The 25538-nt window shown below is 39.3% G+C and overlaps 2 protein-coding genes across 3 annotated transcripts in view; one reads left to right on the top strand and one right to left on the bottom strand.

Moving 5' to 3' along the window:
• The first annotated feature begins 580 nt into the window (after positions 1–580).
• Positions 581–10692, top strand: paqr3 (progestin and adipoQ receptor family member III). The gene is made up of 8 exons (XM_015373629.1): positions 581–734; positions 2059–2278; positions 2420–2582; positions 5287–5442; positions 8934–9131; positions 9212–9302; positions 9377–9556; positions 10181–10692. The coding sequence occupies exons 1-7, from the start codon at positions 674–676 to the stop codon at positions 9517–9519; spliced, it is 1032 nt and encodes a 343-aa protein (XP_015229115.1). The 5' UTR covers positions 581–673; the 3' UTR covers positions 9520–9556; positions 10181–10692.
• Positions 10693–12280: 1588 nt separating this feature from the next.
• The window catches only part of bmp2k (BMP2 inducible kinase), a 62713-nt gene continuing 49455 nt past the window's right edge, over positions 12281–25538 (bottom strand). The window contains exons 14-16 of one of the 2 annotated variants that reach the window (XM_015373614.1): positions 24562–24728; positions 24302–24406; positions 12281–14129 (exon numbers count right to left, since the gene is read on the bottom strand). In XM_015373614.1, coding sequence (XP_015229100.1) covers positions 12760–14129; positions 24302–24406; positions 24562–24728 — 1642 coding nt within the window. In that variant the 3' untranslated portion in view covers positions 12281–12759. Of the gene's footprint in view, positions 14130–24301; positions 24407–24561; positions 24732–25538 lie in introns of both variants that reach the window. The other variant, XM_015373613.1, reaches the window with a different exon arrangement.

Here is a 25538-nt window from a genome sequence, read left to right as displayed (position 1 = left end):
ACACCTATTGTAATAAAATTGTGGTGAGCATCAAACTTTAGGGATGCATTACTTTGGTGTGGAATCTGCTCAGAGTGGAGGTTTATCTTCCAGCAGGAAAACAAGCAAGCTTTTTAGTTGTATAATAAAAAAATAAAATAAAAAAAAGTATGAATACGTTATTTTTAACATTACTATCTATTTATCTGTTCCACAAATTCCTAAAACTATGTGTTTATTCAAAAATATAAAACATTGCATTGTAATCATTCTGTAAGACAGAGTCTATAAATGTTTCTAAATAATTTTTTAGTTTTAATAAAAGTTTTATTTACATAACATTTTGAACTGCATTTACTGACCTCAAATATACTACAAAAATATAAAATACATTTTAACCTTGTATGGGGTTTTGCTAAGTGTGTTATAGAATAATGGTTTTACATCAGGGTAAACAAGCCCTTTTCTTTGAAAAATTTAGTTAGGATTTGTCTCCATGTTTAACGTCTGTTTTTCTTAGTTCCAAATATGTGCAGAGGTTGATGTTCATTATTATTAATATTATTATTTTTTTATCAGGCAGTGTTTAGACGCGCTGAAGGGGTCCTTTAAATCTGATGGCGTCTTAAGTGAAGATGTGGAGAAGAATTTATTAGACTTTTATTTTTAATTAAATGTTAATACATCTTTACAAATGCGTAGTTCATATTTTAAGCCACAAAATGGCTCAAACTACAAATACACCAAGTTAAAAGGTAAGTTGAGTTTATATTATGAGCTATAAACAAAGCAAATTGCTAACTAGCCTGGTTAGCATCAGCTACCCGCTGGAGACCAAACCGCTTTGAAAATCCCGTCGATTTATTAGATTTATTTGATGAATAAATGTGTTTAATCACTCCAGACCTCATTATAATCTTAATCTAAGTTTATATGTTATTTAAGAAACATTCGGCTCATAGAAATGTGTAATGCGAAAACTATATAATTGGCAAGAATCAGGTGCTGGCGTAATCCTCTTTATGAGCTGCAGGATATGTGTATGTATGATTATATTAGTATATATAAATACACGTGTTTGTGAGTAAAGTTTTTTTTTTCATTTATTTAAAACGGATAAAGCGTACTAAATATTTTATTTCAAAAAGGACTATGTAGAGTTAAGACTATATTTCGACATTTACTATATTTCGACTTACTGTATACATTCCATACAGTAAATAGGATTCATGTAATTAAACTTATTACAAATTTACAGGCTGTAGTGATGCATTTTTTGCAATTTGCTTTTTAAATGTACATCATAGACTTATTCACTTTTATTCATTTGATTCTATAATAAAACTTATTAAAGGGGGTCTGTTCAAATAAACTTAAAAGTTTATTACAGTTTTTTCTCTTTGTAGACTAGCTTCATCCTTAAGCATATATAGCTAATCTACATTTTATGTTCATAGCATATGAAAGCATGAATTAATAAAACAATAAACAACGTCTGTACAATACAGACTGGTTAACTGCAGAACTGGTTTCTTGTGGAGTTTCTTTTTTTTCTAGGAATAAAATGAACATGATTGCCCTTTGGAACTGAATTTTTACTATGGTCAAACTTATTTCAGGTTTGTCCTGATTACAGTAACAGTAAGTATCGATATCTAAGGTTAAGCATCTCCTTTCAAGCTTCTCCTTCGTCTGTAAATTGTCAGACCCTCAGACATAACTTCTCCAGCTAATTCAGACGTTTCTGGTGTGATTCAGGTCAGATCAGCCCAGCTGTCATCAGTAAGTTTTAATTGACATGTGTCCATAAATTTGAATGATCCCAGGGTTCCCTTTCACCTTCACATCCTGCTGATTTTGGACTGTCGGATAAAAACAAAGAAATAGGCAAATTTGTCACATGCTCTTTAACTCCCAGATGCTATGGCAGTTTTTGCTTATGAAAATAGACAAATAGAATCAGTGATTTTCAAAGAAATGATTCCCAGTACAGTAAATGTGGATGCCCTTTTTTTTTTCTGTTTCAGTCATTCTGTTGTTTAATGACTTGCTTTTTTTATTGTCTTATTTTGCTTTTAGCTTCAGCAGACTCGGCTGGATCAGCCATGTCCCTGAAGCCCCAGAAAAATGCCCAAACTACACATTATATTGAGCTTGGAGGTTACCAGTACTGGCCTGTACTGGTGCCCAGAGGCATCAGACTGTACACATATGAACAGATCCCAGTATTTCTTAGAGATAATCCATACATCACCGATGGATACAGAGCCTACCTGCCTTCCAGGCTTTGCATTAAAAGGTGAGATGCTAAAATATTTTCAGTCTTATTGCCTAAAGTTGCTCCAGTTGCAGAAACAAAGACAAAAGGGATGATATTTTAAATTCATACATGTGGAAGCAACAAAGTACGACATTTTTTATCGATCTGATGTCTGTGCAGCCTCTTCATCCTGTCCAATGAGACGGTAAATATCTGGAGCCATCTGTTGGGATTCCTGCTCTTCTTCTGTGTTGGGGTGTACAACATGGTGTCGGTGCTGCCATCCATCGGAGCATCGCGAGAGGATTATGTCATATACTCCATCGGGTTGTTCTGCTTCCAGGTATGAGCCGGATTTAGATCTTCAACAACAGATGGATTGTAAAATGAGCAATCTTTCTTAAATCATAACAAGCTGGCTGCATTGATACATATCATGCCAGACTTTTCCTTGTACTGTTTATTTCTAAACCATAATGGCAGATTAACTCGGTAACCGACCAACTTCTTTGAGGATTTGCAGCGTTGTTTTTTTTTTTATAGGCCGCATATGATGAAATGTAGCGCGAAATTGAAAAAAAAAAACAGATTTATGCAGGGTGTTTATAAAGCCTGATTCATACTAAATAGATCAAATAATGCTGCTTCTTTTAGTGGGGATAAAGACTGTCCAGGAAAGGAGAGGAGAAAAAAGATGTATTAAATGAAGGAAATACAGACTAGGGCTGGTTAATTAATTGCATTTGCAATATAATCGCAATATAACAAAACAAAATTTTCAAATCATATACGTACTTAAAAGTATAGCGGAGGATGTTTTTTTCCTGGCAGGATCATGTAAGTAAGTGGTCCTCCTAATTGTCAGTCATTCTGGTAATATGTATGTTTACATAAGGCCGTCCTACTTGCTTGTCCCCATTTTCACTGAGAGATGCAAACAGCAACTTTTAAACAGAGCGTGCACAAGGAGAAATAGGCTAGTGCAGGCTCTCTCACACACCCTGTACCTGTTCCCTCTCGGGAGTGGGTACAGGGATATGCATATCCATTTTTTTTTAAGTGGAGAGGGCGGGTCTTTTCAAAAATTCACGAAAATCCTCCACTAGACCTTTAATTTTGGTCACATTACAAATAAATAGTGTTAGACATTGTAGCTCCAACTCCAGACCTGTAGGTGGCAGTAGGTGGCACCTAAAGTGGGTTTTGTTACCACACAGAGGAACAGAACGTTGAAGCTAGTACGCATATAGAAGTAATCACTTTTTCACTCTGAGTTACAGTTAAGTTTTGGAATGAAGGACTGTTTAAACGTGATCAAAAAACTGAAACACTTAAATTAAACATCTACATGTTTTTGGTTAGAGCAGCACAAAATTGAAGTAAATCGTGAGCACTTCGTTTGTCATGATATAGGCTAGTTTTAGCCACACACGCTAATTTCCACCTTGTTTTTTTTCGTATCCCAGTAAATAGAGATAAACCAATTACGGTATCTGATTTTCAAACTTGTTTTTGTTGAGGGCTCATATCCCCATTCTGATTTATTTCCAAACTGTACTGATTTTTATTGTTGTTTTAACTCGACAAATAAATGCACGACTGACTTAAGACATATGTATTTCCTACAGGCTCCTTCATTTTGGCTCTAGGTATAATTTTTACTAAAAAAAACCCCTACTTTATCCCCATTTCTAGATCAGAATGTATGTCCATTAGAGATGGAACGGTTTATGAAAACCGTCCGAACCGTTCGGTTTGACTGTCTCAGTTCGGTTCGCGTGTGTTGTGTTCGGTTCATGCGCTGCTCCTTTTTCTCATAGGCGAAGCGTTTACACTCCAGAGCAGAAGGTGGCGGTACTGCCACCAAAGCCAACCACCAGTAGTAAACAAGAAGAAGAAGAAGTGAAGCAGCGTAGCCGGGTGTAGCAGAAAAAATTAGTTGTTGTGGAGAATTGTGTGGGTATGGCGAGTGGGAAAGAACAGGTGTTGGAAGACGCGCCAGCAGCACTTTATAGGTCTGCTGTATGGGACCGCTTTGCATTTAGAGTGACCTACGATGACGGCGGAAAGAAAGTTGTGGATAAAAGTGCAACAGTGTGCAAGCATTGTGCAACACGTTTTGTATATGCTAACAGCAACATGACCAACATGTCATGCTAACCCCGAAATCCCACATACTCCGTCAGCGCTCCGCCCCGCTGCGCTCCAGACCGGCTGCTCAAAGCAAAGCCTACAGCCTCCGCTGTGGCTCCCGTCCACTCCGCTCTGAGTTCCTTGGAGATGGTAGAGAGCATGCGCGAGATGATTAAATTCAAAGCAGCAAAACATGCGGAAATGATCCAGGGTTTCCGCGGATCATTAAAAATTATTACAATTCATTAATTTTTTTGGATTTTTTCATTAATTTTTATGGGATTTCGGTGTAACAATCAACATATACCGAACCGAAAACCGTGACCACGAAACCGTGAACCGAACCGTGGATTTTGTAAACTGTTCCACCCCTAATGTCCATAACCTTTTGTTAGTTTTAGTAAATATAGAAGAAATTATGATTGTTTGTTGAAGAGTTTGCATTCCTCAAATCCTCTGTGTTTGACTTGATTAAACAGAAACAAATGATCAGACAGTTGATTGGAGCATCGCCACTAATAATCCTGATCATATCAAATTATTACTTAGTTTCTGACCCTCGCACCGCTGCTTCTACCTGAACTGAAGCTGTAGTGATGTCTGTGATGTACTTGAGGTGGGAAGATGAAAAAAAAAAAAAAGGTCCAAAAAGTTAAACCTCTGTTTCATTTTTTCCAGCTCAGTTATCACAATATGATGATTTGGGATGAGCCAAATATCATTCACCGGAACTGCTGTTGCCTTAATCCGAGCGATTATGGAACAAACATTAGACCTCAGTGCAAAATTCTTCTGGATGTTCTTAGCAAATTAAACTGAATCTGAGTCTGCAAATCTGCCTGAAACAAAGCTAGTCTGGATAATGAAATGTGTCTTTGAGGCTTTAATTCCTGATGGAGCGTTTCAATCCTCAGCTGTGTATGCTTTGCTCCGTGGGCTACCACCTGTTCTGCTGCCACCGCTCGGAGAAGACCAGCCGCCGCTGGATGGCGCTGGATTACGCTGGCGTTTCAATCGGCATCCTGGGATGCTACGTTCCAGGAGTCTTTTACACGTTCTACTGTAATAATGTGAGTTCCTTCATATTTAGTTCTTATTTCTAATAGCTGTGATGCTTGCTTCAGTCTGATGTGATGATAAATCTAACCTTATCTTAAGGAAATATTTGGGTTCTTTAGGTGATCTGACCTGGTGTTGATCATTCATGCTCTATGAAGCTGATTAAGAAAAAGGGTTTAATGCTACAGGAGCAGCAGAGTTAAACCGTATTATTAAAGTACTGCTGGAAACTAAAGTGAATGTTATTTAAATGTTACTGGGGGAGAAACGAGTACAAAACCTTTATAAATGATCAACTCTGATGTCATCTGATGCTTTAAAGTCATAGGGAAGTCATTTAAATGTCAAATCATTCTAGCTTAAACATGTAAATTGAAAAAAAGACAAAATCTAGATAAGTCATTTTTTCTTGGATTGAGGAAGTAAAAGAGACATTTTGCCAGTGAAACAAGCCAATTTACACCTAAAATAAGAAAACACAATTGCATTGTCCTATTTCAAGTGCATATTATCTAATTATCTTATTTTAACAGTAAAAATACTCTAAAAAATGACAAATACACTAAATTTAAGACATTTTTATTTATTTCTAGATCGTTTTTCAAGTGTATATAAATTTGCTGTTTATCAGATGATATCGTCCCAAAATTTAGAAAATTTTATTTAAAAAAAAATGTGTTTGTTTTCTTCGTTATCTTATGCAGGCCAGTTAGTTATACGTCAGCTTGTACACCTAAATTCGACCAATCATATATCAACGGTCATCTGTCAATCAAATTTTTTCGTCCATAACGTCTTGATTCATATGTCACAGCTTATATACGCAACGGTTGAAACAAGAAATAAGGATAATTTAGTTTCCCATTGAGTTCCGTCCCAGTGTTCACGGGGATGGACGTCTGTGTCTTCGGCAGGCGTAGAGCTAACAGAACTGCCAGCGTTGTGAGGCAAGGGCTCAAACATGTACGGCTGTAAGCCTTCTACACCAAACCAAGCTTCTGCCGCCCTGGCGTCCTCTTCCGCATCTTCATCCCCGCTTTCCTCCTCTAAATTAAAAATGTATGATAGAGGAGACTCATCCACAGCCGGCAGCACTAAACTCTCCTCCTCTTGCATGTTTCCTCTGTCCATAGCGTTCCTTGACAGTGTTGTTTCTAAGTCACCAATTTAGTGCTACTTGGTCCCAATGGAATTTCCCATTGGAAACCTACTAGCACTAAGTTTCTAACTGGTTAGCAAGATGCTTCTGACAAACGGGCCACAATCAAACTTGCTTGTGAACCTTCCGCCACAACAACCCTGCCCCCTTGACAAATGACCAAACACGTCCACTTTATTCACTTGTGTAAAATCGTGCACCACTCGGGAGAATTTGGAAATGCAACGGTTGGAACAGCTGCTCCCTATGACTTTAATTCATCCCTGATATGCGTTCAAAGTCAACTGAGGTCATTAACGTGCCTGATTAAGTCTTTTCCTTCCTGGAGCCCTGATCGTTTACTGGTGACTCGGAGGCCCTGGATTAGACCTAGAACCCTCTGGAAAGACTGCTCTTCTCTTCTGAATGGAGAGAACCAATGAGTTCCCCAAAAAGAGCAAGAAAGTGTTGCTGATGAGAGAGCTGCCTCTGAAAAACAATGGATGCCGAGAAGCCTGGTTATAAGACCCTCAGTATTTCAAGCACTGAGGTTCTGCTGAGATTATATAAAGCAGCTGAGGTCTGGAAAAGCCGGAATGCTCCTGACTAAAAAAGCTCTTTGTGGAGGTTTTTGTGACTCTACCTTTTCTTGGTCTGAATAAAACAGAATGGGATAATCAGGTAGTTAAAGGAAGCATCTGTTTCTGATGTGAAGTGTTTTTCAGATTCCCATTAAGAAGCAGGTCTGGTTGTGAGCGAGCGGAGCGGCCTGGGGAGCAGTAATTGAATAGAGCGAGCGCCTCAGTCTGGCTCCGCTCATTGACTCATTGTTCCCGGTGAATAAGCAACACAACACCTTCTCCGCTCTCATGCGTTCGGAAAAAAGCCTCCGATGACACAAGCCGCTTCCAGCCGCCCACCACCACCGTTTGATTTTATTTTATTTTTTATCCCTGAAAGGTTTGGCTCCGCTCGCTTTCCCCCGCATATTGGAAGCGCCGGGTTATTTTGCCCCCAGAACTCGGCTGAAATCTGCTGCAGACTAAACCAGATGGCTGTGTTCACGGAGTGGTCCGTCACTCCTGTTCCTCACCATATGACGCTCGCAAGTCCAGGAGCACCCCCCCCTACACACACTCCTTCCCTCCCGCCTCCTCCTTCGTCCACGCCAAGACGGAGGCTTTGCTTCTGGGTGGCTCCACTCCAGTGGCAAGCCAAGTCCCTGAAGAAAAACAGATTTTTATATTTAGCCAGTCAAACTCTTGTCTCGTCCGAGTCTTTTGAGGGACGCAGATTTGGAGAAGATAGGAGTCTGTGAGGAGGAGGGCCTGAGAGGAAAATTGGCTGCGTCCGAGCCGGGGGCCTTGTTCCGGGTGCAAATTTATTCACTGTGAAATTCAGCAGGACTCGTCGCACGAGGACGTGTGACTGGACGGAGGCCTGCATCCACACACGCGGACAGAAGGGACCGAGCCGAGGCTGTCCAGACTTTCAGCGGCTACTTATAGAAGTTTAAATAGCAAGCACAGATCCGAGGACGGGTTCGCCGCATATCTGTGATAACGGCTGAAACAGTGGGAGAGCTTTCTTAACACTAGGAAAAAAAGAAACGCAGCCAAGATGAAGGACTACTCAGGCTTAGATTTTATTCTCTTAGCTTCTCTCTGTTTGCTCCAAAAGGGATTCTGAATTGATGCTGGTGAAAATCTTTTTCATTAACAAATAAGTGAATCACTTTTTCCTTTAAAGCATCGTCCAGTTTAAAAGGGGTGAGAGATACTTTCAATTTAAGACATGGTGATGTTCTTTACTGAAGAGGATTAGGGCCACTGAAAAAAAAAAAAAGCTAACTGATTTTAAAATTTTATTTCAGTTAAACATGGGAATTCTGACTTTTTTCTCAGAATTCTGACTTTAATCTCAGAATTCTGACTGAATTCTGACAATAAAAAATGTCAGAATTCCGAGAAAAAAGTCAGAATTCTGACTTTTTTCTCATGTTTAACTGAAATTAAAAAAAAAAAAAAATCAGTTAACTTTTTTTTTTTTCAGTGGCCCTAATCCTCCTAATCCGTAGTTCTTTAAGCAGCTAAAGTTTCTTAAAAAAAACTTGGAACATTTTTCTCTTTTGCTTCTCCATTCATTTTAAGTGTAATTTATATGTCAGAGCGGAATAGTGAACGATGGTGACATAATATGCTTTCGAATTCTTTTTAACAAATTTTTAAAAATCAGGAATTGTCTAAGTTAGTTTTTAGTCAAATTAATCTAAAAAAGAAACAAGCCCTAATTTTTAGTTTGAGTTTAGGGGAGGTGTTCAGTGCAGACGCGAGGGTCTAAGTGTGTGTGTTGTCTTGGTTTCAGTACTGGCGGCAGGTGTACCTGGTGACGGTCCTGGCCATGATCCTGGCCGTCTTCTTCGCTCAGATCCACCCTCTCTACCTCAGCAAGCAGTGGAAGCAGCTGCGCTCGCTCATCTTCTGCTCTGTAGCGGGGTACGGCCTCGTCCCGACTGTTCACTGGATCTGGATTACCGGAGGCTTCTCCTCCGAGCTCGTACAGGTACGCCTTTTAGGTTTTAATATCCCTTTCTGTCCTAACTTGTTGACTTTAGTTTTTAACTCCTTATTTTTACTTTTCAGGCTTTTGTTCCACGCATCCTTGGGATGTACTTCATTGCGGCTTTAGCTCTTGTTTTCCATGTTTCTAAGGTTCCTGAGCGTTACTTCCCTGGTAAGCAGATACCATTAGGATTATCTCTGTGACTCCTCTGTTGTTAAATTTTTTTTCTCCCTGTGCTGCTTCAGGTCAGCTGAACTATCTGGGCTCCAGCCACCAGGTGTGGCACCTTCTGCTGGTTCTGATGTTCTACTGGTGGCACCAGTCTTCAGGCTTCATCATGGCCTACAGACACAGCCAGCCCTGTGCCAGTGCTCCACAGCACACGTAGCTGACTCCTCTACACAGCAGGACCCGACCCTCTGCATGTAAGAACTGCTGGGTGTCGTTTTTTTTATGTTGGAGATTTAGGAAGGATGGAAGGAGGAAAAAAGTTTTTTAAAGTTTCTGAAATGAAGCAGAAGCTTCCGAGGTGGTTTAACATGAGAAGAAATGTTGGATTTTAAAAAAGAACAGGGAAATACATTTATTTATCAAGTTGATACACATTTCTATGTATTTCTCCTGCATATATTTCTTAACTCATCCATCTGTTTATTTGTATGTTAATCGGTTTATCATCTGACTCCATTCATTTTTATTCCTCCTGCGATCATCATTCTTCACTGATTATCCACCTCCATCCTTTTCTATTCATCCCTTTGTCTGGATTTTTCCGCTCTTTCTTGCAGTTTGATGTTTTTGCAGCTTCCATGATGTAAGATTTATGAAATGTCTGCATCACATCTACTAAAATTTTTTATTTAAAATGGCCTAAAAGGGATTTAAAACCATGTCTGCAGAAATTGTTGACAGAAAATTTGTGAGAACCTTTTATTTTTCTTTAGAAAGGTTTGATTTGCAAATAGTCTCTCTACTATGTAGGAGGCTGAGTCTGAGCATTTGTCTTTTAGAGTTCAGATGTTTGATTTTCTTCATTTTGGACACTGCAGGACAGCGGTCCAGTCGAATCTGCAGACCTGAGCCGCTACAGGATGTGTTGGGACAAGTCTCACTCAGGATCAGTCATTAAAAGGACGTTAATGTCAGAAGGTCACCTCCAGAAACCCGTTCTGAGTCCAGGCAAGCAGCCATGTCACCCACCTGGTCATCAGGTCTTTAACATTCTTCCAAGTGCCTGAAAATGATGTAGCTCCTTGGCTCAGTCCTGTATATTTAGACGTTTCAATGTCCCGTCATTGAGCTGAATTTGAACCACTTAGTCACAGAAAGTGACCATCAGTCAATAATGTTACAGGAATGAACCCAAAGATTGTTTTTATTCAACATGTTAGTAACCAGATGTCTGTGTTGTTTGGGGGAGAAGGGGCGAAATGTTTAAGTAATAAACGATTCAGAGCTGCAGATAAAGTTTGGGGAGAAATTCCTCCCCCTTTAGTGAACTAGATCAGATTTAAAGGAAATAATGAGCAGCTCTGCCTCTAGAGGGCACTACTGAGACACTCCAGGGGTTTTAGTGGCAGTATTCACTTTCCTCTATTTCATGTTTGTATTTTTTGATCCTTTATTGGGCTCATATGGGAGACCTTCTTCCTCCCCCTGAGTTAATGGGAGAAGCTCTCACTGTGGATAGAAACAGTGTTTTATATGTAAACAACTAAGGTATGATGTTCTAGGTACTATGTTCTAGTTCAGGGGTCTGCAGCTCTTTGGAGCTTCCAAAGATTTTACATATAGACTAAATAACTGCTTATTTAGGGTTTGAATTAATTCAATTTTTTTTACCACATAATGACAGTATTAGTAATATAAATTTTGGTCTTCAGGTTTATCTAAATTTTTTTAATCAAAACGTCCCATAGAAGAAAATGTAAATCCACATGATTGGCAAAATTCATGTTTTCTTTCTTGAATTTAATGCTGTAAAATAAAATGGGACTGTTCTCTATAGTGGATTTGAATCAAAAATTTAGTTATCATTTAAGGAAGGTAGCAGTTCTGAAGTTTTGTGTGTTCTGGTTTGAATCCCACAGACTGCCTCCCTGTGGCCCAGCCCACCTTATATGTAAAGTTGCATTGACAAAGATAATTATGGAATGGCTCTCTGGATTGCAAAGGTTGCAGACCTCTGATACGCCTCCTTTAGGGTGATGTGCAATGTCTCTGTTTTCTCATATGAACTGACTTCATTCCAGAATGCAGCGCCTCCATGTTAGCTTTGGCTCCAGAGGCTGAGTGGGAGCTGATCGGCTCTGCTAACGGTCTGAGATTCTGAGGAATCCATTTTCTTCTCTCTAGCAAAATGGGATTTTAAATGATTGTTTATTTTTCAACATCCAGTTTTAGGTTTAAGTGAAAATAATCCTATTTTAGTCAATCACATATAGAAATATTTTAGCCAAATTGTCCCCCTGATAATGAACATCTTTGTCTTCAAACACAGCAGATCTTTAAACCAGCTTTTTATGGCATTTTAGGTGCTGTTTAGAATCTGCTTTTTTGCAGCTTTAATTTAGATAATAAAAACCCACCACTGTCTTTTTTTTTTTTTTGGTTTTAATATAGAAGAGCAGCTCCTTCAATGTTTGTCTTTTGGGTCTCAGCTGAGCCCGACTGATCACGAGTCTCTCATCATTAAACAATAATGGAGTTAAAAAGATAAAAATGCAGGCTGGTTTTGGAATGAAAGGTTTCTGTTTTATAGTCAAATTTCTGATACTGTTTGTATTTAAATTATTAATGGTCTTCAAACTGTAAAAATGTATCTGTAAAAATCTTTTCTTATCTGCTGTTTGTAAAATGACTCATTTTGATGCTCAAGTTTTTGTCTTTTTCTTCTCATGACACTATTTAAAAATCCAAAAAAACATGACTAATAAAAGTAAAGCTGTGTAGCTAAACTTGTTTATAAGCCTGCTGTTTTTATATTAAGTTTCACATTACTCATTTTCTAATAATCCCAATAAAAGGGGACTATTTATTCATTTGCATTTGGCCAGAAGTGCTTAACAGGATGCAGCTTTGTGTTTTTATTTCTTTTTTTTTTTTTCTTCAAACACAACTTGAGTTCATACAAAAAAAAAAAAAAAACCTCAGCAGAAGTTTTTCTGCTACAGTTAGCCTAAAAATTAATGGCATCAAACAAAAGCTTCAAATGTTTTAAGATAAAAACGAATTCCCTTCTAGTGAAATGTAGCTTGGCCACGCCCACGTTTGGCTGCAGGGAAAGGATGCATAGATAAAAACCCACAGAGGACGAGACAAAGTGGTTAAAAGCTGCTTTCAAACCATGCGGCAGAACTGTTGTTCTCCGAGGTGCTAAGGTAAGGCTTCCTGGTGCTTAAATCTATCAGAAGGCAGATTAAAAAGAGCTTTTAGCAGTCAAGTATAGGCGTTATGATCACAGTACGATTTCTCTCTTCAAAAAGTCCTAAAAGCGTTAAGATGCAGCATAAAGGCAGAAACACTCCACAGGATTCAGGCTTTCTTATTAGAAAAAGTGGTTAAAAATGATCCCAAACCAAAAGGGCTCAGGGTTAACTGCTACTGGCAGAGCGGGAAGACGCATTAGCTACTGCTTGGAGGGAAACGGCGCCGCCCCAAAAGGGTCGAGGTCCAGCGGCTGCGAAGGCGCCGCGGGCTGCTGCGGTCCACTGTGAATCACCAGTTCTGTGAAGGGCACCGCCCCGAAATCATCCATGCTCCTGCTTTCGCCGCCACTCCATGACTTCCCGTTAGCGGTGCTCATGTCACCCCTGGCGTCGCTGAGCTGGGGGTACTGGCCGAGGCGGCTGCTGTCTGGAGGGTGGAACGGTTTGGCCCCAAAGAGGTCCAACAGAGCATCGTCCACCGGCAGAGGCGCTGCTTTGTCTTTCCCTTCAGCCATGCTGATGTCCACGCTGATGTTCTCCTTGGAGTCGGAGGTACTCAGGAACTCGTTGCTGCTCTGAGAATCTCTGCGGCCCACCTTCTTGTGCCTGCGGACCCTCTCTGGGGTGCGGTAGGTCGGCTTGTTGCCCTTCCGTCCTCCGGTCGGGGTGCTGTGATGCCGCTTGCCGTTGCCACCCCCCGCCGTCGCCTCCTGCTTGGTTTTTCTCTGGCGTGATGACAGCTTCTGCAGACTGCGTTGCTTCTGCCTCTGCAGGTTTGCCGAATCCTCAAATGGCAACTCGAAGATGTCCTCTGCGCTCCTGGAGGTGGTGGGAGGAGGCTCTGAGGGGCCCGGCTGAAAAGGCGAGAAGCCGAAGACGTCGGTACCTTCGGGAGATACCGGCGGCGTTTGTCCCATGGTGACATCGCTGCCGCTCCTTCCCGACTTGGAAACATTCCGACTGAACGGGGCTTTGGTAAAAACATCAAAATCGTCGGCGGCCGGGTCTTCCTGACTGACCTGCCTGAAAGGTGCTTTAGTGAAGATATCAGTGATCTCTGAGGGGCTCGCTGGTGAAGCTCCTCTGACAAAAGGGATGGCACCAAAAACGTCAGTGTTTCTGGCTCCACTGGGCGACACTGGAGGGGTGACCAGACTGGTCCTAGACCCCCCTAGTGGACTCCTGGAAGCACTGGGATCGGCTACTTTAGCGGCTGCAGGTTTCTTTGAGCGGATTTTAACCTTGTTGGCATCACAGTCTGAATCTGAGCTGTGTTTGTCCTCGTCCTCCTCTTCCTCAGAGTCCATCAGCAGAGGCCTCTGTCCAAGGTTCTCTGGCTCTGTGTCTTCACCGTGTTCACTGTTCAAGGCCTCCTCTTCCTCCTGCTCTTCATCCTCACTGCTCTTAGGCGAAGGCGGGTCAGACTCGAAGTCGCTGTCGGACTCATCTGCAGGTTTACAGCTGTTCTTCTTTCCTGGTTTGGACTCCTTGACTGAGTGCGGGTCCTTGATGGGAGCTGGGATGTTGGAGACGACCTCCACAGGCTGCTCACTGCTCATCACTGCAGGTCCTACAGGGAAAAAACAAACAAACCATAAAATCCTGCATCTCCGTTTATCCCAGACCCAGAGGCCTAAACGAAACATTTAAAAGTTAGTTGATTTTAGTTCAGAGGTGAAGACCATACTCGGGTGTAAAACAAGATCACGTTGATTTTCTTCAACATTTAAGGGGAGGCCAGCTTTCTGGTTAATCAAGCACACAATGCAAATATCTGTCGTTTTATCCATCTATACCATTCATTTTCCATCAGACTTTATCCCAGCTGGGGTCATGACGGGGGTGCTGGTGCCTATCGCCAGCTGTCTAGGGGCGAGAGGTGGGGTACACCCTGGACAGGTCGACAGTCCATCGCAGGGCAACACAGAGACAAACAGGACAACAACCAGAGGAGACTTTAGAGAAGCCAATGAACCTAAAAGTCATGGTTTTGGACTGTGGGAGGAAGCCGGAGTACCCGGAGAGAACCCACACATGCACAGGGAGAACCCTCCCATGTGGGGAGAACATGCAAACTCCATGTAGAAAGACCCCGGGAATTGAACCCAGAGTATTGTTGCTGCAAGGCAACAGTGTTCCCCACTGCCTCACCGTGCAGCTCGGAAACTTTGAGATGTAATATTTTAAATTGTACTTCTGCTTGTCTATTATTCTTGTCAGTAATAAAAGATCAGTCAATCATTGTCTCTGCACCATTTACTGGGATGTTGATTGAAAGATTAACTAGAATTTAAAACTATCTTTTCCTCCAAGTACGATGAGCTTTAAAAGCTCATCTAGCCTCTTATCCTGTTTGCATAAGGACAAAAACACAGCAACATCGGATTTTCTGGGCTACAGAATTATATTTCTTTTGTTGCTTTTGATTATTTTTGCCAACACAGACCTATGAAGCAAGTGGTACTTGATAAATGCAAAAAGAGGGACGTGTTGAAGGCAGAGTTACAGCAAATTCATCATTTGAATTGCTGCAGCATCTCTTTAAATAGTCAATTTATTGTATTGCTGATGGAATTGTGTACAGTATTTGAAATATAACCTAACAAGCAGAAATAAGGGTAACAAGTTGATGGAAAAGATTAAAGCCATTTTTCTTTCTTAGATACACTGCTTGTTTCTAATCCAAACTGTATGAGAATGTGGGGATCGGGTCTGCGCCAGGAATCAAACCCAGAACTCTATTGCTGCAAGGCAGCAGTGCTACCCACCGCTCCACTAAGCAGCCAAAAGCCAGCTGCTGTCTGATTTAACAGCAGCCAAATCCAGAGCAAAAGTCCTTTCTTCTAAAGAAAGGATTTCAGAGACCTGAACAGTTATTTTCCTCCTGGGCCCTGGGGAGATGTTTCTGAGACTTTTTCCTTCCACTAAATGTTCCAGTAATACAATAAACAGCCAGCTGGGACCTACTACCCTACCCTACTAATGATCATCTTCAGAACATTTCAAAAGACTGATGTGATTTTTTTTTTAGCATTCCATTAACTCCATATTCATTAGAACAAAAACACCTCAAATAAATCAGAAAGCGATAGATCTAGACACGCTGACTTATGAGGAGAACAAAGATCTTTTTGTTTCCTTGTGACACTAGCCTGACCTCCCTAATATGCAGCTTTAGTGGACTAAGGATTACTTGACTTTGAAATGATTAGCGCACAAACGGCGACAGTTTGACTCACGTTGAAGCAGCAGAGGAGCAATATGGTGGAAAAGCTGCTGTGACTCTGACCGCGCAGTGAGATGAACAAGCTTAAAGGCCGAAGGAATAAGATGCTGAGCCTTTTCTAAGATTGACAAAATTACTTTTCACATCAAATCTCCCAGAAAAGATTGACTCTTTAAGTCGGAAAACCTGAAGCCAAAACATTCCTTTAATTCCAGCATTTAATGAAACAAGGAAAAAAAAAAGAAAAGAACCTTTGTGTGATTTATGTCCAAGACATTTGCATAATGGCAACTAAAAAATTAGCCTAATTAGCGAGTGGAGAGCCTCCAATTGTAGGGAAAGTAAACGCTGCCACAGCGGAGACGCCAAATGATTGTTCCTTATTAGAGGAAGCTCTAAATCAGACGACCCCCCGCTGCGAACATGGAAAAATGGAAAGCTCTCCCCTTCTTTATCCAAACTGGCAGGACGAGGTCCAGAATAGCAGGATATTAGGAAGAGTCGTGCATCTGTTCAGCTCACAGGACCGGTCACAGATTAGAACTTTAATCATGTTCACCTCACCGAGGCTGCAAATGGAAACATCTTTAATCGCACGGAGATGTCAGCCGGACGCAGATTGTGTTCCTGTGGAAATAAGCTTGCAGGATTACGAGCCGCGCTGCCGCTTTAAGAGAAACAAATAAGTGGTGAAAATGCGATTGTTCTCTTGTGGGAATAAAGAGGAAAATCTGGTGCAGAGCTTAAAAAAACACCCTGGTGGAGTCAAATGTTAGAAATATTCACGTTAAATCGTTTTTGGATGGAACAACTTTAAATGGATTTATGGCGATTTGTTTTGATCACTGCATGTTTAAACAATAATTAGAAATGTCGACATCTGAATAAATATGGTTTTAAAAAGAGGATGTTAAACTACTTCCGCATTTTGTCCAAAAACTATGAGAATAAATCTCAAAATCTTCTGAAAATAGATTTGGTATTAATAATAAATAAAAAAAACTGAAACTGCAAATCAACCATTTTAGAGTCAGGGCCTAAAACTGGGTCTGGTATTAAGCTATGGTGGAAATAAAGTTAGATAAGTTATCATATATAATAAATAATCTGTATTTAGTCATTCTCAGATACGCTGATGACAGTCAGGAAGCAAAAAAGTGGTGAAATGTTCTTTTACTTTAACACCTTGACATTAACTCAGAATCTTTTTTTTTTTTTTACTGAATTTCTGACAAGCATAAACAATAAAGCTAAAGAATATAAATGTTGAAATCTTATAATTATATATATTACAGATGTTAAAAGTTAGTCTAATGCTACTTAAAAACCTGAGTTGTTTGGAAATTTGCAGGAAACGTTGTTTTCTCTTTAAACTGGACAATTGAAACTGTAAATCTAAATATTTTTCCTCTAACATAAGGATTTAAATTTAAAATGTAAACAAATGATGTCAAACACTTCCTCTAAAAATAATGTGCACCAGCATCTGATGCTGTAAACATGTAAAGATGTTTGCTGAGGTCAGCGATCACCTTTAACTTTTTATTCCTGTCATGGTTTCACTTTAAACTTTAAACCGCTTTGAAGAATTCATTTCAAATTCAAAGTTATCCTTTTATCCTCTACTTGCCGGCTGCCCTGCTGAATTATATACCTACCACCAGGAGGCAGCATAGAGTTAGTTTGGTTTGATCAAGGGTCAGAAGGATCTGCCAAAAAACTTAAACCGGATGCAAGACTAGTTTTTAGCACTGGAGGACAAACTGATGCTCAAGATAAGTTTGCATGTTTACAATTTTAGTTTTCAAAAAAAAAACAAAAAAAAAAAACATTTTAATTAAAATCTGAAATCTTCCTGTGTACTAGCAAAAGAACCAGATGTGAGCAGGAAGCGACATTTTAGTGTTGATTAGGATGATTTTCTTTCTGATCGATAAAAGAAAACACAGGGAAACTCTGGAAATCGATACCAATAGTTTAGGAAATCCTGATTAAATGATTTTCAGAAATAGTTGCTGCTAAAAAACAGTTTGGGTTTTTAGGTCGGTAAGATAATGATGTAGAATCAGAGTTTTTTTCACCCCTGGCAGTATCACCATGTTTCACTGTGTGTAAAAAGGTTCTCATGGTTTATTTAAGTACAGTCTGTAAACTAAACAATCCTTTTTTAATTAAAAAAATAAAGTTTTTGGACCTCTGATCATTTCTCTATAAATGCAAAGTCCCTTTTGTTGTTTAATATTGACAATATTTACATGTTAAACTCTTCTAATAACAGGACTACTGTTCTCTCATAAAGATAAACACTTTAAGTCTCTTTTAATCCAGTCTTTAAATCCGATTTACCTGCTGAGGAGGAAATCGAAGGGTTTGACCCCCAACCCTAAGTAGATGTGGTTGAAATGTGTCAGAAAAGCTGGTAGTGAACTGGGAACCTCTGAAGGTTCAGGGCCCTACAGCAGATCGGTGGACTGGTTCTGTTCTAGTCCATCATTGTGGGAATGAAACCGACGACCTGTTTGATTCACAGCTTTCTGCCCTCAGCTAATAAGGGCTGGGCTGCTTTTAAGGTTATGGACTTTAACACATTTCATGTTTGATCCACTTATAGCTGATTGATTGATTCTAAACTACAGGGTCACATCATTTTCTGCACTTTAAGGTCAAATCATTTCCATCCTGCTCAAAAATAAAGCACTATTCACTATTAAAACCAGAGATAATAAATTATCTGCAACTAATTAAAAAAACTTTAATCACGTTATTTTATTAGAAGTCACTGTCGGTAGAAGAAGGTGTCGTTTTTGATAAATTGCCATTATTAAATTTATATTGATTTATAAAGTGTCCCCCAAATGACACTGAAATACTTTAATCTTCACCTGATTTTAGTTTTTTCCCTTTTTCCCTCATCATTTTATACTTTAGCAGGTTTATTTAGGTTATGGATGACTTTTCCCCAAACACCAAACAGAGCAGCATGTTATGCTGCTTTAATAAACAAATTGATGTTTTTGTTTTATCAAAATAAGGAAGATCCCTTTTATTTTCAATAAACATCTACCAGCATGAGGCTGATCAGTTGTATTTTAAGAGTCGGAGCAAACAGGGAATAGAGCAACGATCTACGAGTATAAGGCGCAATATAAAGTTACCAATAAAAAGCTCAGTCACAACTAATATTAAATATATGCAAGATTTCAGCTAAAAGCTACTCCTTACGCATCAGTTAGATTAAATAACCAATTGTGCTCGATGATGTTTCACCTGGAGGCCTCGACTAATTTTACAAAACCTTAAAAAAAGTCCTATTAATTATTTTGTTCTTTATGTGCGTCCTGTGTTCTATTGCTTTGATTTATTTATTTTTTTTGCTTTATTTTTTCAGACATTTTTGTCCATTCACTACACATAGTGTTCAAGTCCTGGTGCCTTTTTTGTTTGCAACCACAAGGAAAAAAATACTTTGATTGGGTCTCTCAGTTTAAAAAGCCGGAGTCCTGATCTTTAAAACTTTTAAATATTTAATGTAATAAATGAATTAGTTTGCTAATTTTTTTTATCAACTACATATATACACATTTTAGGATGCAAAACTTATTTAAGGCAAAAAAAAAAAAATTATAACTTCAATCAATGGGTTCTTTTATTAAAGTTAAGAGGGTTATGATTAATATGGAGGTTTCTTTTAAATGTGATGGAAAAGTGTTCAAGGCTGCTCAGGGCTGCAGTGGGTAGCACTGCTGCCTTGCAGCAAGACGGTTCGGAGTTCGATTCCCAGCCCGGGGTGCATGGAGTTTGCATGTTCTCCCTGAGCATGCGTGGGTTCTCTCTGGGTACTGGGGCTTCCTCCCACAGTCCAAAAACATGACTGATTGTCTCTGTGTTGCCCTGCAATGGACCGGCAACCTGTCCAGGGTGTACCCTGTCGCCCCAAGACAGCTGGAGATGGGCACCAGAGCCCCTCGTGACCCCAGCTGGGATAAGCGTGACAGAGAATGAATGGATGGAAAAGTGTTCAGTTTCACTAAGAGTGAGACACAGAGGAATAGGTTGGAAAGCTGGTTCAAATAAAGTAAATCTTATGAGTTTACTGACTGTAATAGAGGAGACGGCAAAGCAACATCTTTTGTTGCACCATGAATGAATCAACCTTGGATACATGCAAAAATAAAAAGGAAGAATCCTAGTTCTCTTTTCCGCTCCTTAAGCCTTTTTTATTATTATTATATTTTGTTTTATTGAATTAAATTAATTCCTTCAACTGTTTTTAGTTGCATTATGTCCAGGACGGCACGGAAGGGCTTTTCATTTATTTGTTGTTTATCTTTTTATGTATATAACTGAGAAACATCCAAACATCCTTAATCTAGAGTGAATTACTCAGTGTAAACTTTATACACATAAAAATAAGAAAAACCTACTTCCAGAACCTCGAGTCCATGTTAAAACCCAGAGGCAAAAGATGGAGAGGCTGAAATGAACCAAAAAAATGAGCCTTTTTTGTAAATATTCACCCAAACCTTTTTAACATTTTTCTAAAAACTGGTGAACCATATTACATATTTTCAGAACAGTGCAGGAAACCCGACCCAGTTTGTGTTCGGCGTCAGAGTGAACGGCGAGAGCTCAAAGTGAGACAGCCACATCAGGAACATCTTGCTCTTGGTGGAGAGACTTAAAGAAACAACCAGAAGGGAAATTTGATTTGAAATGTTTTTTTTTATTGGTCAGAAATACATTCACACTTACAGAATGTTACAGGGGGGAAAAACGATGGCATGACATGTTAGTGACGCTGTATAAACTAAAAACAGACTTTTATAGTTTTAGTCGTCAGTTGGGAGACCTCTAGCTCCTCTGCAGGAAAAATAATAGAGATAAACTGAGAACAACAAAAACAAATACAAAAATGTAAACATGTAACATTATGCTCAGACATCCACTGGGACAAGAATCTGGTTCTGCGTGTGCAGTTCATGGCTCTCCTTATCCCTTGTTTTCATTTTTGTTTTTAGGACTCTGAACAAGATGTTTCTGAGTATGGCTGTCTCACTACATGAAGAACGAAAAGAGCAAAAACAAACTGAACTGAGATGAACTGAAGCCGTTCTGAAGCGGGGAACTTACCTTGGTCTAAAACACGGAAAAAAGAGGGAGTGACTGAGCCGCGGCGGGCAAACATGCAGCCCGTCACACAGACCAACAAGCCATCAGCCAGATGCCACAAACACAAAAAAAAATGACCGGAAATGTCGCTTCTCTCTAAAGGTTTGTCTATGGTCTTTATGGTCTTTATCCAAATTTAGAGAAAAATACGAGAGTCTTTTTTGGAGCTAGAAGGACCTGGCTTCACCTCCGCCGCTGCCTGCTGAGAGGCTGACATCCAGCAGATTTTAATCCTGCTGGGTTAAATGATCTCTTCTTGTTGGACCAATTACATTTTTCAAATCAGACTAGCAAACAATAAAAGAAAAAAGCAAATTAACCAACTTTACAGCATCCCCAACGTGACTTCAAAGAGGTCTTCAAGCCTCTTAAGTGTGCTCCATTATGCAAAAGGTTCATTTATGCCATCAAAATGGACTTGAAGCTCGTTTATTCAGGATTATTTTAAAGTCTCGCCTTTTTTCTTTTTTTTTTTTTAGAGAGAAATATCTAAAGTTTGTTTTTTTTCCTGTAATTGCAACGATTCACTCATCTTGTTGCAATCATATTTGACGCTTTTTTGTTCTTAAAACAGAATATTGAGCTAAAAACAAGCTACCATGTTTTGAATTGATCACTGCGACCTTATAACATTACTTTGAGATGTAAAGTAACCAATTATATTTACATGGATCCAAAAATCATAGCGGAGGCTCCGGCAGCTGGTTTAAATCCAGTGGAGGTTACTGGTACAGATTTACTTCCTGTCTCATCTGATTGGGTTTAAAAAGCCTATCGCATTCAAAGTTTGATTTTTCCAAATCAACGATATTAGAAAAATCACATAAAAAGGAATCTGGACAGGTTCAATTGTGGGGAGCTGGTTTGCATAACCTGATAGATTCTTTTTCAAAGCAGTTAAAGCTTAAAAAAAATGTTTCTCTATTTTTTTTTTACAATATGTAAAGTTATTTGTTGGGATTCTGCTGAAGGAAAATGAGCCTCAACTACTAATCAAACTGATGTTTTCATAACGTGAATATCGAGGAAAAACTAAGTAAAGCAGGAAGCAATGATCAAAACAATGAAGAACTGAAACCTAAAGGAACTGATGGCACAGACACATGAAGCTCAAAGGACTTTTTTTTTCATGCCAGCCAGCAGGAATGAAACCGGAATAAAATCTGTTGGTCTTTTTTTTTTTTTTTTTGAATTGATTCTTTGATCCAGATTTTACTGAAACTTCAGTTCACAAATAAAATGACTCAGGGCCACGGAAACATTCCCGCTGACATTCAAGTGCTTACAGGGTTATATTGCATCGCTATCTGGCCTTCTTCTACTCTAAGCGTAACCGCTGAACCTCGGATTCAGCCTCCATGTTGACAGGCAGGAGATGGGAGGGAAATAAAAAAAACAAAAAAAAAAACATATCGTAGTTTTTCTAGAGAATGTTTGGGATTGACGGCTTATCTTTAAAAACACTCCATGACTCAGAAACAGCATTTCTATTGACCCTACTAAACCAGAAAATGTTCACATTAAGAAGCAAGAGCAAACAGGCACAGGAGCTTATTGCTGCCGTTAATTATTTGACAACGTCGTCCTGGTTGGCGAGGGGCAAAGGAAAGAACCCACGCCATCTGAGGCTCCAGTTTTAATGGCTGCAGTGTTAAAGGCTGTAGGTGGTCAGCTGTGTTTCAACCACAATAAAACTTTAGTGTAGTTTCTGTTCTGTAGCGAAGCCGAGAGGAACGCCATCGGTTGGGACGGGCTTGGTACCACAATCCACTCTGATCTACAGGTGCATCTAAACATCAAGTGTTGACTAATTACTAAAATGTACATAGATCCAAATCTTATCATTTATCAAAATACCAAAGAAGGGTTTGAGCATAACAAGGTAACAGTAGGTCCATGTTCTGGTCTGCATAAACTGATCTGATGGTGAGCCAGCAGTCACAAGGAAGCTAAACCTGCAAAAGGTAAAGGAGCTGATTCCTCATTAGCAGCTGTAGCTCCTTATAAAGAGGTAAAGTTGAGTGGAAGGAGAACCTGGATTAGACCAGGCTCTTCAAGCTAAGGATTGTAAATATAACCCATATACAGTTTACTTCCAAAAGATAAAGAAAGGATTTTGAACCTAGGAATGTAAAGTTCATGTTCTGGTCTATATAATCATAGAGAAGACTCTCAACTTTATAATTATCACATTTATAATGAATTAAGGCAACAAAGCTCCCAGCTAATGAAAAAGAATTCGCATAAACTACTGAACTTAAGAATTTTCATGGAAAGTTGGGTGGAGGGAAAAACTGTGGCAGGCGCAAAAGTAGATGGTTAAGTAGGCCTACAGGAGAACATATGGGGTTAAGTGTCAGTGGATGTTTTCAAGAGAAATGTGAGAAAGACCAGAGCCGCAGCACAGGTGAGCTGAAGGGTAGAAACAAACTAACATGAACCACAGGCTGATCATCACATGCAAAAAGGGAAAATACAGCACAGAACATGGACATTCAATTCATTTAAGTTTTGCTTTAATATTCTAAATGAGTAATAACCTGATTTTTCTGGTTTTTATCATCTGTATCGCAAAAATGACCAGGAAAAAAAAGCGAATCTGTGGCAAATCTAACTTTTTGGATGTTAAGATGCACCTGAAGTCATAGTTTTACAGACTGCCTGAAGATTCACCAAACCCAGACAAAACTAAAATAAAAAAATAAAACATACATCTGCTAAAAACAACAACAACAAAAAAAACTCTGTTCTGAAACAACATGAGTTTGATTCACATAAAACAAACTGCATTAGAAACCAGTTCAGTGCTGCATAATCCGCTAAATAATGAACCCGTCTGTGGCTCAAGTTTCATCGAGTTACTTCTGTAGTTGGTCCTGGATTAAAGTTTCTCTGCAGACATTAAAGTTTGCTATGAGATGAAAAAATTCTTAATAAAAAAACAAACACAAAAACTAGTTGGCATTTCTTTCTAACCAGAATCATTCAGCCCTTTCAGTGGCAGCCCTGGAACAGGTTTTAACTTCTCATCTTCATACTGTTGTTAGCAAAAACTTTAAGCACATCTGTACCTTTCACTTCTGCACATTTGGAGCAAAGTCAGTTTTTTTTTCCCCAAACTGCAAAGCAGAGTTCTTTATGAGGAAAATGTGAAGATTTCCTTAAAATAATGTCTTTAAGAGCAGAATAGTGGTAACTAGTGATAAAGAGATTCCAGCGCCTGTAATTAAAGCATTAACCCCTCCCCTCCTGGTTGGATCTGCACACCGTTACTTGGGAACCGTTTGCACTGGGTTTTGTGGATCCATAGTACTGGTCGTCATGGCAGAGACTCCTCTAAGACTTGCCTGCGTTGGCCACGAATGGGACTGAGCCGAACAGATCCTCCGGTGGAAGAGCTGTAGATGGCGATGGCTCCGTTTCCACGCCGGCTGTCCTCTCCTCTGGCTTCTCTGTTTGTTCACAAAGAAGAAGATCAGGAGATCATCATCATCAGAAACAGGCACACATAAACATAAAGGTTCTGTTTTTCTTTGCCCCGTTTCCTCTACATTAAACGCTTTGGGGCAAACTCTGAGAAGAGAGTTAAAAAAAAAAGATGACTTGCTTGCTCTGAGCAGGTCGAACTCTCTGTCGATCAGCTCCTCCTCCGTTAGTTTGGAGAAGTTGTCCTCTCCAAAAGGGTTCCAGCCCGACATGTCGGGGGGGTGACTGACGGCGCTGCTGCTCTGAGAGGTTGGGGTGATACCATCTGTGGCCAGCAGGGCGTTTCTACTGCTGATGGAAGAAAGTAACAGAAAGTTAACTTCAGCCGACTGAAGGAGGAACTGAGGAGAGAACAGCAATACAGAAAAAATGGAGTCAAAACTTAGTATAATATATAAGGTTTGAAAACAACAGACCAACAGAACTTTTATTATATAGAGACAAACTTTCAAAAATATACTCAGCAGGTTTGGAGGAGCTGTAGAGTTTCACAGCTCAGCTGACAAAAGGCAGGACATTTGCCCTAAACAACCATTTAGAGCAGGAGTCTGCAACCTTTCATATCCAAAAAGCCATTATATTTATTTTCATTATTAAAATATATATAAAATCATATATATAAATAAAATCATATATATATATATATATATATATATATATGTTAATTTCAACATTTATATGTGTTGAAATTAACATCTTCCCATTCTCTAGCTTTTTTATCCGCCTCAAACTTTTTATCCAAACATGCTGCTTTGCGATCAAGCGGAAGCAGTTCCACGCAAATATATTGCGATTTAATATATCTGACCAAATTGTTGTTATAAATGTGTTTTTTTTTTTGTTTTGTTTTTAAATAAAGCATTTTAAATGCCACAATAATTACATTTAATGAATTTTAATGCCAATTAAGGCCTCAATTTAAAAAAATAATAATTTAATGTCATTTAATGATTTTTAATGAAACTGTGACAAAACAATAAAACATTGTAAATTTGATACAAATAAAGGAGTTTAGCGAGAGGTATAGATCATTCGATGATTAGCTTGCTTATTTATTTAAATCCTCCATCTTAAAGGAATCTGAATCAAGGATCTCCA

The sequence above is a fragment of the Cyprinodon variegatus genome, unplaced genomic scaffold (assembly GCF_000732505.1).
Source record: "Cyprinodon variegatus isolate N-32 unplaced genomic scaffold, C_variegatus-1.0 Scaffold89, whole genome shotgun sequence".
Taxonomy (NCBI): domain Eukaryota; kingdom Metazoa; phylum Chordata; class Actinopteri; order Cyprinodontiformes; family Cyprinodontidae; genus Cyprinodon; species Cyprinodon variegatus.
This window is presented reverse-complemented; position numbering and strand designations above follow the sequence as displayed.

What these genes read in the sequence shown, in the direction of transcription:
- paqr3 (XM_015373629.1), top strand. Translation starts at nt 674, where the DNA reads ATGCGTAGTTCATATTTTAAGCCACAAAATGGCTCAAACTACAAATAC. An exon ending in TCCAGGCTTTGCATTAAAAG is followed by an intron (nt 2,279 to 2,419) that starts GTGAGATGCTAA and finishes ATGTCTGTGCAG; the next exon opens with CCTCTTCATCCTGTCCAATG. An exon ending in TCCTGAGCGTTACTTCCCTG is followed by an intron (nt 9,303 to 9,376) that starts GTAAGCAGATAC and finishes GTGCTGCTTCAG; the next exon opens with GTCAGCTGAACTATCTGGGC.